Source organism: Bombus pyrosoma, linkage group LG9 (assembly GCF_014825855.1).
Source record: "Bombus pyrosoma isolate SC7728 linkage group LG9, ASM1482585v1, whole genome shotgun sequence".
NCBI classification, from domain to species: Eukaryota; Metazoa; Arthropoda; class Insecta; order Hymenoptera; family Apidae; genus Bombus; species Bombus pyrosoma.
In genome coordinates this window covers 6,406,030-6,420,155 of record NC_057778.1, presented here as the reverse complement: position 1 = coordinate 6,420,155, position 14,126 = coordinate 6,406,030, and the positions used below count along the sequence as shown (strand labels likewise).

At 36.3% G+C, this 14,126-nt stretch overlaps 1 protein-coding gene across 2 annotated transcripts in view; it reads right to left on the bottom strand.

Annotated features, from left to right (window-relative positions):
- Positions 1-14,126, bottom strand: part of LOC122570682 — a 48,888-nt gene that overhangs the window by 11,606 nt on the left and 23,156 nt on the right. Inside the window, exons 1-2 of one of the 2 annotated variants that reach the window (XM_043733360.1) lie at positions 10,471-10,553; positions 3,892-3,980 (exon numbers count right to left, since the gene is read on the bottom strand). In XM_043733360.1, the coding sequence (XP_043589295.1) occupies positions 3,892-3,949 (58 nt within the window). In that variant the 5' untranslated portion in view covers positions 3,950-3,980; positions 10,471-10,553. Of the gene's footprint in view, positions 1-3,891; positions 3,981-10,470; positions 10,554-14,126 lie in introns of those variants that run through there. The other variant, XM_043733359.1, reaches the window with a different exon arrangement.

Here is a 14,126-nt window from a genome sequence, read left to right as displayed (position 1 = left end):
CTGAAAGCATGCTGGATTTATCTTGTAATCGACACCTTGCACTAGGATTTCGTTACTGTGGGATGACGTTCACGCTTTTGAAGCTCTTGATTCATTTATGAGTCACGTATGAGTGTCTCAGAAGCTAAACCGATGGATTCCACAATTTCGCCGTGTAGATGTGTATGTATAGAATTTACGTTTAATTTTTTCAAAATTCCTCAAGTTACTCATTTTCACGAGTTCGTTTATTGCAAGAAAATGATATATAGAGATGATGTAGCAATAAATTCTAAAACAACGGTTCTTAACCCGTGGCCTGTGCATTTTCGAAAGACCATGAAACCCTCGCACACGCAAGTTATTTATTTATTTATTTATTTATTCATTTCGAGTAACGACGTTTGGCTTAGCTATAGTCAATATAAGCGCATATATATTAACTATATTTTGATAATTATTTAATAAAAATATTACGACACTAGCGAACATATTTCGACGTATAATAAAAGTATGACATTAATGGCGAGTCAATCGATCAAAAGTTAAACGATGCGGAAGTGGATGTGAATGTAGAGCGTTTTGGGAATGTTTTAAACGTGGGCAACGATTTGCAGAAAAAGTGTAACTGCTGGGCGAGTGGGTTGGCCTGCTTATATATACGATTAATATAACTATTAGGGGCGTAGTTGGTCGGGGGCGTGTTTATTACATTGCGAATGTATGGGACAAAGGAAATCCGACTATTATATTATTATTGTATATAGAATATTTATATATAAAATATTTAACTCTCGAGAAAGGTTGTCGATGAGCAGTTGATGAATGTTTTAGATATACATAATTGGCACATAAGGATTTAACTTTTAGACTGAGTCATGGGGGTGTTCCTGACAACGATACGTTTATTTGATGGAGGTTCATGGTAAACGAAAGATCAAGAACCGCTGTGTTAAGGTAAATTGAAAAAATAATGTGCAAATTCTGAGGCAAATTTAAAAAATAATGTGCAAATTCTGAGGCAGGTTTGAGAAATAGTGTGGCGTCTGAACGATTTCTATGTAGAAGCGAAATCGAACAATTTTATGGTGGTTGATCATTTAATGCTCGTGCAATTTGATGTCGGACATTGGATAATTGTTCTATATATTCACGGGGAATTTAAAGGCTGTAAAAGTGTATAAAATCTTTATGGAAGATTTCAAGATATGTATAAAATGTTTGTAGAATATTTAACGGACCAGAAATCTATAGAATTTGCAAAAATATATAAATACTTATGGTAGAATATTCTGCGTAACACACAGTAGATGGAACGTATTATATTCGTAAAAATAAGAATTTATATAAATATCTGTAACCTATTGCTTGTGTGTTCTGCTATTAAACGACTTAATTTCCCACATATGGGTCGGTATAGTCCCCATTCCGATGGTCACTGGCCCATTAAAACCAAAAGTCTTGTATCAGGTTGTCCCGAAAGTTTCTTTCGTTTCGTAAGTGAAATAATAGATGCACAAGAGATGCATTTTTTATTTTATATCATTTTATAGATTTATGTACGATTCATTTTGTAGTAACAGAATAAAATGGACCAACATAATTCAATAAAATAATATAAAACAAAAAATATTGTGCATCTATTACTTCCTTATAAAACAAAAGGAACTTTTGGGACAACCTAATATTACTTTGACTTAAAAGGAACGATGCTTGTAAATTTTTCTACGAATAATCAAATTATAGGGAGAATAATTCAATTGAACGCTATAATTGATTGAATGAAATGTGCATAAAAATCAAGAAGAAACACATTAATGTTATAATAATACTTTGACGCCGTTATCAGATTATATTCAAGGAATTAAAGCCGTAATTACACCGTCAAAGAGACATTCTGTCGCATACTAATTGCATAATTACTTTTTGTCTGTATGCATGAGTTGGTACAGTGTATGGGTTATTGAGTGCTATGGTGAAGCTCGTTAGAATGTACAGAGACGCATCGATGATATCTAAATCAAAGTTACGAAGGCTGTAACCAGTGTACTCTGCATTTAAACTTAGTATTACCAAGTTCTATGCACAAACGCGTTTGCAAATCCTTTTTGATACTTGTTACTTGCTACTAGACCGTCTACGGTGACCATCAGGGTTGTGGTTAAAGTTTCGATTGATGTACAGGCCATTCGGGTTGAAGTTGTTGAAATTGTACTTTTCGTCATATTGACCGTACAATATGGAAATTGTGGTCTTAGAGTACTGAACATTCGATTTCGAACTGTTGTAAATGTGTTTGAGTTATCTTTGTTGCAGTGCAAAGATATTGCTATCTTATTCCGTATCGAACGTGTATTGCACGTTAGAACGTTCGTATTGGTAGATTTGTTCGTTTTTCGAGATGTACGTATGCGTGTTTCGTGAGTTTTATTCGAGTTTGTTATTGAATTATTGTACTTCAAAGAAGTTTTACAAATTTTATAAATGGTACATAAAATAAGTAAATAATAGTTTATAAATAAGACTTCACAAAGAATGATAATAGTTATTTAATTAAAAATATGTTGTTATTTAATTTAAAACAAAAAGAAATATCATTTTTATAAAAATCGAGTCTTACAGATAATAAATAATAACTTTTCATTCGTCTTTCTTTTTATTTCCGTCTGTCTTCCGGCTTTGCGCTGACTTCCGGTTACGCATGCAAGATGAGTAATAAGTAATAATTGTCTCATTTAAGAAAATTTTATCTCAACTATTAAGATGACATTTCCTTCAGGCATATCAGCTTTAAGCTTCCACAGCCTGAAATTTTTAACGATCCAAACTTCGACAGAGCGTTACAGCAGGAATTTTAATTAATAATTAAACGACTTCTACCCTTTACAGAATGCACGCGAAAGATAATAAAAGCAGAACGCTATAAGCGAGCGTTATGCAAAGTTATCCAAATTATTTACACCTGTACGAAAAACTACTTACGTGTGTGCATATGTGTATAAAATTTCTACTCTATTATCTACTTATTTTAAGTTCGACATGTGCACGTTTATACGATAAAGATCATCTATCAGAGTGTAACGCTTGAATTCTAATCATGTTGCAACTAAACATCAGTCTTTCACCGATACAAAGACTTATCTCACTTTCGATTTGCACGTAAATCGCTGAATTTCTTTCCATTTTTAATCTGCACGTTATCAAAGTTGGCTCATCTGAAATATCGCATCTTCGAAGTTTGAACTTAAAGCTAATCCACATTTGGATGGAAATTAGACCAGCAATTGAGCAAACGCGACATCATCGGCAAACGTCAAGCAATTTGTAATACATTTTCTAATACATCTCGTTACATTTAGAAAAGTTTTCCATCACTAGTGTTCAAATAATTCGGCGAGTCACTGTATATCACGTTCCGAATAAGCCAAGTGTGGTTGAAGCTTCATTCCAAAAACGACACGACACGTGCACCGACTCGATATTTTTACGATATCACATACAACATACAATGTAGATGTAGAAAACAAGCTACGTACTTATTGGAAACTCCATTTCAGAACTATATTAAAAATATACGCCCTATATTCTCGACGAAACCAATTAAAACGTACAAAACGGAACGATCGTGCGTTGTGGCGATGTATCGTTGAAATACATTTCGAATTGCCGTGTAATTTATTGTTCATCGAAGTCGATATATACTTCGAGGCGAGCAAAGAGTTTTTCACGTCTCGTTTCGTTATTATCCGTATCATATCATCCGACTGTGGCGCGTACCTAAATATCGAACGATCGTCATTTATTGTTTATTAACGAATGTTAATAAATAACGTGAAAGCGTGCACGCCGGAAACCCAGATACATATCACGCGAGAGTAACACGTAACGATCCAATATCCCTGTTTACATTACCATTATAATGGGAGCTGTAAATCCCAACTTTGCCAGCGACTCGTCCTCCCACAGGCATTTTTCCGTTGTTTCACTTGTCGGCCAGAAACCTGCAAGAGAAAACGTCAACTCATGTTTTCTAGTTCTTCCGTGCTTTTAGAATTTTCTGACAAAAAATGTATTAGAACAGCGCGATAAATCGGTTCCTGTACCAGCTGTTGCGGTTTCTAGGGGAAAAGACAAATGTCCCCAAACGTGATATACATAATTTTATAGCTGGAGCCATTGGTAGCTGTGGCTTTTTTATTTATTTCGCTGTTCCGTGGAAAAAGAGCGAAACGGAAATGTCGGATAGAGATTTTTAGTGGGGAACTTTTCAAGAAAATTGTATTCGCAAGCTTTTATGTATGCGTCCATTGAAATTGCTTATGGGCGTTTTATTTACTTTCGTGCATTGCGTAATACGCGAAAAAACGAGCCGAATATGTTTATATAATAAAATCTTTCGGTTAGTTTTCAAACAAGTTCGAAGAAGTTTGTTTTTTAAAAAATTGCGTTTAGAGCTTCTTTGAGATCATGTTTATTGAAATTTAACGATAATTATATTCTCTTCCAATTTGGTGGGTTGTTTATCGGTATTTTGTGCTTCTACCCGCGTGTGTTACACGGATTATTAATAAAACACGAACAAACCATATTTTTTGAAAATCATGTCTGAATCGGAAAAATTTTATTCCACGTTTTTCGCCTATTTTCACACGAAGAATAACCTCCTTCCGATCGTCTGGTGTTAACGCGTGCGTAATCGGTAACTAGGGAAATTCGCATTTCGTTGCTTGGCGTTAATTAGCGGCTCGATTCAGCAAATTTTCAATTTTCTTTCATCGAATAGAAGGTCTACACTATGTTTCTATTTTTATCACGTATAAAATATCAAAGTATATTTATAATTCCATCAGTTTTGCGTGAGAAAGCAAAATTATTATTTACGTTACTGGCCTTAGTTTTAGAAAAAAAAAACACCAGCTTAAAATGTCTCTCCCTTAAAATGTACACTTGTTAAGTTGCACCACTCAGTGGCAAGCAGTGACCTATCAAAGTTTCCAGTGTCAGTTCTCTTGAAAACTAACCAAGGAATCACTTGGTGCTCGTTCGTACGTTGTGTTCGTATGTTGTTCGGCCGCTCCCTGTATAAAAATCTATCTCAAGGACAATTGTTTCACTTTTACCATCAATTTCCTCCAACTTTCGTATCTCCCTTTTTTTCACGATCACCGTCTATGGTCGAAGCTTCTTCACTTAATGGATTGGCAATCTTAAGTAATGGGCAGCTACAACACGTCGATCGATCGGAGTCAAAACAACGGGCTGCGGCTGTCGTTCGTTGCAAACGAGTGAAACAAAAGTCGATAATGGTACGAAACGACACGTTGCGAGGCTTTTTTTCCGCACCAAATTCCGTTTTCACTTATATTAATGAACTGTTTCGATATTACCGACAAAACTGGCGGCCTGGGACGAATACATTTAAAGTGCAAGCAACGAGAACGAATACACATATCCGATCGGACTGACTTCCTGGTTAAACGAATTGTTCGATCAAGTTTTCTCGCGTCGCGTTAAAATTCGTTTAATCATGCGGGGATTGTTTATTCGCTCGAATTATTAATTGTTAAATTAAGTGTAAACAAATAATCGGAATATCGAATGGGCAAACATCTGTGAACGAGTTAATACGAAACGATTTTAAAATCGTTGTTTATTTTATTATGTCGTTATCGTAGCGCATGCAGTGCCTCACTGTTACACGATTGAAATAATGATGATTAAGTAGTGAGTTTGCAGTAAATGGAAGCGGTTAAATAATACAGAAGCTGGAGAAACACGTGTCGGATGAAAATTCTGGAAAATTCAGGAACACTGACGTTTATTAAAAACAGAAGAATTTTATTCAGTAATATTTTCATCGATAATATTTTCCTTAAAAAAATATTTAGCAATTGTAAACGTTTGTTTGTCGTTTCTACGCGAGTTTCGTATTCATGAATATTCATGTTTCATGTTTATAGATATTTATAAAAATTGGCACTGATTTTCTACAAATAATGGAACATCAGTTATTTATAATTCTATATCTAGTTGTATTAATTAGTTCTACGAGTGGCATAACATAATAAATGTAGTTCTATCAATACAGTTGTATTCTATAATTAGCTCTATTCAGCATCACTCTATTTCATAATTATAAATAAAGATAGCTATATGATTATCAAGTATACCAAGTGAACAATTTGTCATCAAGTACTTAAATCATTGTTAGTTTAATTTCTTGTATAATATATCTTCTATATTAAAACTTTAAAATTAAGAAACGTGACGGATAATATTAAATTACCATTTTCGCGTGTGTGTATGTATGTGACCTAAATATTGGAAGTTTGAAGTTTCGGTAGCGAAATTTCTCAATGATATTCATTTTAAACCATCTTTAATCAGGCAAACCATTTCATCGTCCAAACGTTAAACCATTATCGTTGTAAAGTTTATAAATCGCGTTACAAAGTCTTGCAATGTATAACATTAAACGGATCATTGCAAAAAAGTTTACTCTCTCTCTCTATCTACTTGAAAATAGTGGATCAGCTACTTAGACGGTTTTTCATTGCAAATAAAGTTGTCTTCTTTAACACGGTGTAAATTGCTCGATTTAAATTCTTCCGTAACCGCAAGAACAACGGTCAATACATTTTCGCGTACATACATACAAACAAAGAGCGACTACTGTACACGTATACAGTGTGTCCCAGAGTTTAATAACCAAATTTTATTAATACAGATGAGATTCTGTTGTACGATATAGATAGCTATAATCAAGCAAAAATGGTATACAAACCCCGATTTAATGCTTTGTTAGAAAGTTATATTAAAAACTTCTCTTTTCATTTTTTTTCTTTTTTTAATATTTTAGATTTTTCTTTTTTGCGTTCCGGCATTATTTACACAATAGACGGAACGCGAAGATTATTTTTAGCATATTTAATGCGAAAAAATTCGTTGGCAATTTTGAAAAAAAATTAATCAAGTTAGACCATGTTTGACGAAAATTTGGAAAAATATTTATTTTACATCTTGCACTCACCGTTCATGAGAGATAAAAGGGCCACTTTAATTCCTTTCTCTGTACACGTAATTCGTCCGTTGATTTTGTCCCAACGCCAGTCTTTCTTCTGTTTTGCAAAATTCACGCGAATTTATTCGAGACAGTTAGCTGTTTAATGCGAGTTATGTTTGACAAATATTCAGACTCGATTCGCTCGATAATCGAAGCATCAACTGAAAAAATATTTATTCTGCATCTTCTATTTATTTTTTCACGTAAAATCCGACTGTATCGTGATTACCGGGACAGTTTGTATATCTTCACAAAAGATAAGAGCGCCATTTCCCTCTGTGCATCTAATTCCTCCGTTGATTCTGTTCCAACGGTAGTCTTTCTGCTTTGCAAAATTCACTCGAATTTATTCGAAACAGCAACGGTGTTTAATTCCAACTATTTGACAGATTTATTCTGTGAATTTTCAAAGCCGATTCTCTCGAAAATCATAGCGACATACAAAAAAGAAAAAGAAAGAAAAATGTATTCTATGTTGCTCGCGTAGAATTATCATCTTGCTGATTATACCGTGATTACTAGGACACCCTGTACACTTCCACGTACAAGAGACAAGAGAGCCACTTTAACTCTTTTCTCTACGTCTAATCTCTCCGTTGAATCGATTCCAACGACAGTCTTTCCGCTTTGTAAAATTCACGCCATTCTATTCGAGAGACTGAGCTGTTTAATTTGAAGTTTAACTCGCGGCGTTAGCGCGAGCCAATTTTCTGGACAAAGCTGGAGATAGTGGCCGGGCCGTGTGTATGCTTGGCACGAATCGATTTAACGAAACGCTCCCTTTCATAAGGTGCCTTTCCTCCCTCCGAAGGCGTGTTATCGACGAGAGCAGAGAAACAGTTGCTCTCATCGCCGATTGTACGAACATACACGGTGATCCCCTAGTTCCACGTGAATTACTTGGAAATTGTTGACCGTACCAGCCGGTTGATCGAAGAAAAATTGCGATTTAAAGAGAAGGAAGGCCGAATCCGTCGAATAGGCAGAAATTAAGCTCGTGAATTTGTAATTGAGAATCGTAATGTGGGGGGATAAGGCGAAATTAATTGGGGATTTACGGGACACTGTATGAAAAATCGAATAGGAAAAGATCAAGCGCTTTGTATGAATGAGAATTGTGGTATGACAGGACAAAAGACGTGGGATTAATCGAAGATTCATGGAACATTGTACCCAACGGGTAGAATTGGGGGAAAATTTGTAGACTTCTTACACTCGTACCTTTCGTATCCCCCAGGATATTAAAAAGATTCTGGAAATTGATTACGAAAGTTATCGTGAATTTATCGTCTACTTAAAAAGTTCTTGCGTTTTGGTATCGACGTTGTTCTGCTTTTCAAAAATCATAAAGTTAAAATCAGAGAACAATGTACAAAGGTCAGCTTGGATCATATATTTCTTGCCTCTGATCTTCGTATCCTATTCGGTATGTTTTTTATAGTCTATCAATATAACGTTATCCAATAAACTTTTGTAAAATAGCAAGATATAAAAATTAGGATATAAAAGTATAGAAATATGAAAATTCATCTTCAATCGGATAATCTCCAATAGTACAAATTCACATTGAAGAAACGAATTATATCAATAAAAATTCAGTGAATTTTCGAAACGTTGGCTTTGAAGTTTCCAATGTTCTTTTTCCCATTACGGTGAATGTACATTCACTTATGACGTATATGACACGTATGAGGTGCTTCTATTATTTCATCCAACCTCTCTATGTATACTCCAGCTCGTAACTTTGCAAACTTAATGGCTTGCATGGCTTGCAAGGCTTCTTCTTGGAAGGCCCCCAATTAGATCTATGCAAGAGTTTCCCTCTTCGTTCCATTTATAGCGAGGACGGGTGATTTGTAAGTTCTACGAGAGGAAAGTTCAGCCAAATCGAACACAGAGTTTGCGAAAGAGTCGAAGATTAATTACATAATGGCGAATGGAAACTTGGAAGAGAATTGTGGGAATTCAGATGCATAAAACACGTGCAGGATCTGTACGACCTGACTTCTTCTACTCTTTTCCCAATGGCTTTTGTAATGACACAGAGGCTGCTTTTTCCTTTTCTGTTCCTTTCGGTAAGTTACTAATAACATGAACGTTCAACTATAGACCACTCGACTGTATTTTCGAGCATAAATTTTTATTACCACGATCTATCGATGAATTTTCAACTGTAGAAGACCTGAACAATTAAACACTGACAAATAACATTAACGTTATTAACCATATCCTAACGTTTTGTAGGTATTTTTGAAGGTAAGCACCGGAGCGAATTAAACGTTCTTTTTAAATTGCCCAGCAAATAAAATTGTTCTATGAATTGAAGTTTTTCCCTCTAAATCTCAAGAGACACGTTTTGAGTCTTGTTTATCCAACACAAAAAATTTTAATCTTCGCTTCAAGTGTAAAACTCGGTCGATTTTCTGCGTTCTAGTTCTCTTCTTATTCTCGGATTGCCATGAGAGCCAAAAATAACTTGAATGCTATTTCCGATAAATACACTAGCTGCATGTGCAACCATATAAATTCTGATGACAGCGCTTTAAATCACAATTTGTAGCACAACATGTCAAAGTAGCATAATGTGCATTTGTCAAAGCAATCGGAAAAGTAACAAACGCTCGACCAGACATCTAGAACATTCCATGATTAATTGTATACATTTTTCACACGCAGCAGACTTCTACCAATAAACAACGCGAGCAAAAATCCCCACTATCAAGTCGGGAAACTCACAACCGCGATAACCAAATACCCAACGTACAGCCACGTTCGTAAATATTGGGAGTACCTGGTGATCTCGTTCTGGGGAACGTGATAATTAACGCAAATTATCAGAGATGATGACTATCAATCGAAATTCCGTGTTCATACAACAAGTCAAGATATACTGCACGTAAAAGCACACTTGTAAAAACTATTGCAAGAATTACGGATGAGGGTGATTTCGAAATTATTCGTACACTCCTTATCGGCGACTTTGAACGATCGGTATTTGTTTACGATAAAACTTGCCGAATTCTTATCGACGAGAATATACGTTGGAAAAGAAACAACGAAGCTTTCGATTTTATCGTAAAATAACAATACCTTCCACATGGTAATCTGCCATTCGTTGGAACAACACTTGCACGTTTTTGCTGATAAGTAAAGAAATGTCAACATCGTTGTTTCAACGATTATGAAACTCGTAAAAAAGAATGGGAAACCTTGTAGCGTTAAAAAGCAGATTCTTCATTTCTAACAATCCGAAGGACAAAGGACCCATGAACCATCGTTTGGACCCTCTAATCCTTCAATTTCTTATATTCCCAAACCTCTGGTCTCCGCAACAATACATCCAATCAGATAGCGTGCTCCGCTACGACTTCAGGGATGCGAAGACCAAAAGAAAATCCCCCCTAACCATTTCCTCTTTCTTCACTCACCTCCACGACCCACGTTCTTTCGTAAAGCCTGGAGCGAGCAAGTTGGCGCTTTCACGGTGGCCAAGAATCCAATCAGTGCCTTAATCGAGTTCGATTCCGCTTCTCGTTCGTCGCCCAGTTTTCGAGGAAACAGCGAGCCGTTGGCAACTACTCTCTGTCATCGGTGAGAAAAGAATACCACGCAGGCAGGAGCTTCCTCGATACTGTACGCTCTGCGACTGGTACACCGACGCAACAAGTTACCCGCGTCCCTCGCTTTCTGTCCTCTTCACCCTGTGGAAGATCGCGCGGCGTGTGACGCGCGTGTACGATAGCCGCGTTTTCAACGCGCGTTTAGCCGCCCTTTTGTTTTGTCGCAATTACGCGAGAAACTGGCGATTGTCGCGGCGTTTTGCGAGTCGGACGTCTTCCTGGGTGGCGGCACGAGGCCTATTGTCGTCGGCAGGCGTCGATATCGTCGCCTGTTAGCGCGGCGCTCGTCATCTGTTTCGGGAGCAATGGAAATCGATAATGAGAAGCCGTTTCGAATCGAACTGGGGGAAATAAGGCGTTGTCGCTGCCTCGCAAGTATAATTATATACGCGTTGGAATAGAGTCGGCCGGAATTGGGGCGACGTTGGTACGGCGGATGCTGCACCGAGTCCTCAAAAAGGGAAATTGATTACGTGGATACAGAACCGACGAGAGTTTCGAAGCTCTCGTCAACACTTGGGGGGTCTATTTTCCTGACGAAATAGCTTTCGATGGTGCTGCTTGGCTCTTTTTAAGACCTTCGTGAGATGATTGATGGGTTAGGAGCGGAAAATCCTTGGAAAGAGGATTTGAGATCGCGTGGATCGAAATCCTATGGGATAAGTGTTTCGAGGGGTTTAGGAAAGTTTGTAGGTTTAGTTTTAAGTCCAGATTTTCTTCATAATGGTACTTAGTTCTTGGATGGTAAGTAGTTCGTAGATCTAAATACTGCGAGTGATAGGTTGAAGGCTCTTTAGCAAAGAAATTTGATTACGTGGATACAAATCCGATAAGAGTTTCGAAGCTTTTGCCGATACTTGGCAGGTCTATTTTTCGAACAAAATAGCTTTCGACTGGTACTGCTTGGATTTTGTTTTAAACCTGACTCAGATGATTTGTGAGTTAAGAGTGGAAATTCCTTGGAAAGGGGATTTCGGATAACGTGGATCGAAATCCTATGGGATAAGTGTTTTGAGGAGTTTAGGAAAGTTTGCAGGTTTAGTTTTAAGTGCAGATTCCCTCGATGATGGTAGCCAATATTCTTAGATCTAAAAATAGTGCGAGTGAGAACTCTTTAGAGGGGAATTTGATTACGTGGATACAGATACAGACGAAAGTTTTGAAGGGTTTTGCACGAGTTGAGAGGTCTAGTTTTGTCTTCTTGTCTTTTTTTAAACCTCGGTAAGGTGATTGATGGGTTGGAAGTGGAAGATCTTTGGAAACGAGGTTTCAGATTCCGTGGATCGAGATCCTATGGGGTTCTAGGAAAACTTTGGAGATTCGCTTTTACGTCGAGATATTTTTTATGGTCGTTAGCCTTTTTTTTAACCTGAACGGTGCGACCGATAAGTTGGAAAACCTTCGTAGAGGAGATTCGATTGCGTAGTCGGGAATCCTTAGAATAGCGTCTTTCCTAAGAAAAGAGTTTGGTTTTTAGGTCGAAGTAGTTTCTTTGAAATTGCTTTTTTTTTTTAGAATTGATAGATTGGGTGAGTGGTAGATTAAGGTACATAATTTGCTGGTTTAGGTAAAGTTCCACAGCTAATCTAGGCTGAGATGACATTTTTGTTCCTGATTGATAATGTTTTTCAGATTTTTGACAGGCTGAGTGTACAGATTAGGGACGAGCAATGTCTAGGAAAATGGGTCAAACTTGGATCAGGCTCCTCAGATGGTATTTTAAGGATTTGAGAGAAGTTTCAAGATTTATTTTTGAATCCAGCTCTTTTCGATTTTCGTTTGTGGAAATAATAGGTCAGAGGTAGAGAATGTTCAGAAATGGAGTTGGATCGCGTGAATCGGCGTCCTTGGGGATTGCTCAATAGGCCAGTTTTTAGGGCATAGAATTTTATTTTTGAATCGAGGTAGCCTTTCTGCTGGTGATAATTCGCTTTTTTTTTTTAGGTCTGTTTGGTATACCGACAGATTGATGGTGTAAGAGATGATTGATGAACTATGTTTGAGGCCATAGAATGGAGTTATGATGTAAAAAATCTACATTTTCTGTATAACACATATCATCGAAGTCTGACCCAAAAAAAAAGAGAAAAAATAAAGATGAATATATTTACTGGCAATTAATTGTATGACTCATTTTGTACGTAACTTTTAGTTCCTTAATTCTCATCTCTAGTGTACACGTGTTACACCAGGCATTCTTTCATATTCGCAACTTCACACAGCACATTATTTTTCCATACAGCATATAAGCTCATGTACCTCATTATCCCATACATCACAACGTTTTCTACTTTTTTGAACATGCATGAACTGCACCTGGAGTACGTAAAAAATTTAATTTAAACAAAACACAAGGATGTAGTGCGTGATAAAATGTAATAAAACCTTGGATCGTTAATACTCTGTTAAAAAAGAAATGAGATTTAAACTTTTAATTGGCGAAACAACAAAAGTTTGAAATTATTTGAAATATCGATCCAACTGCTACGTTCTACAAAACGTAGAATAAGTCTAATATCAGATAACGATTTTCAGACATCATTTAAATTCACGAAAAGTAAAATTGGAGACCGTAGAATAATTTTTTAGAGATAGATTTGAAATGTTTGGGAAGATTTTCGGGCTCCTTGGAAAACATCTGAAAGGAAGATATTTCATTTCCAACGTTACGTTAGGCTACTTCTAAAAAGCTCGAGTATTTTCCAAGTGAAATTTCCACCGTTGGTGTTGCTATAACTTTGCAGCTTCTCTACTTCGAAACTAGAAACCATCCGAGCTTCATGAACTTTAACAGAACTTTCGATATTTCGAGCATTTTGAATGTAATTTATAGGTTTCCTTGGCGTTTCAACAATTTTTACCTCTGCAGAGTGAATCCATCAGAAAATTCTTCCGCAGAAATTATAAATTAAATACTCGGACTTGATTAAATTACTCTTAAATCCATTATTATTTGTAACATATCCTGATACAGAATATCTCGATAAATATTTCAAAGTATAAATCTGCATTTAAACCATGAATACGTAAACTACAATTTAAGATAAATAAGTCAAAGCATAAACAATAATAAGCTGCAATAATTAAAACCAAATGTAAATAACATTTTTCCCTCACAGTGATGCCTTTCAATCTTTAGAATAAATTAAACGTATCACACGTTTAACAAACTCGATATTATAAAAATGATCTCACAAAGAACAGTAAACGATAAACGTACGGACATGGTAATTGAACGGGCTTTTAACTACAGGGACGTATTCACAAATTATTCCCTTGAAACGGGAAAAACAGAATGTGATTATCGATGAAGCACGTGTCAACAAGCGAACCTAATCTAAAATAAAATAAAGTAAACGTTTACGCGCAGACGCAAATATTTATTTGGTAGAAAAAAGGCACAGGATAAACACGAAATTACAATTATATCGTATAGTAAAATAATCGCAAAACGGATTCGTCGT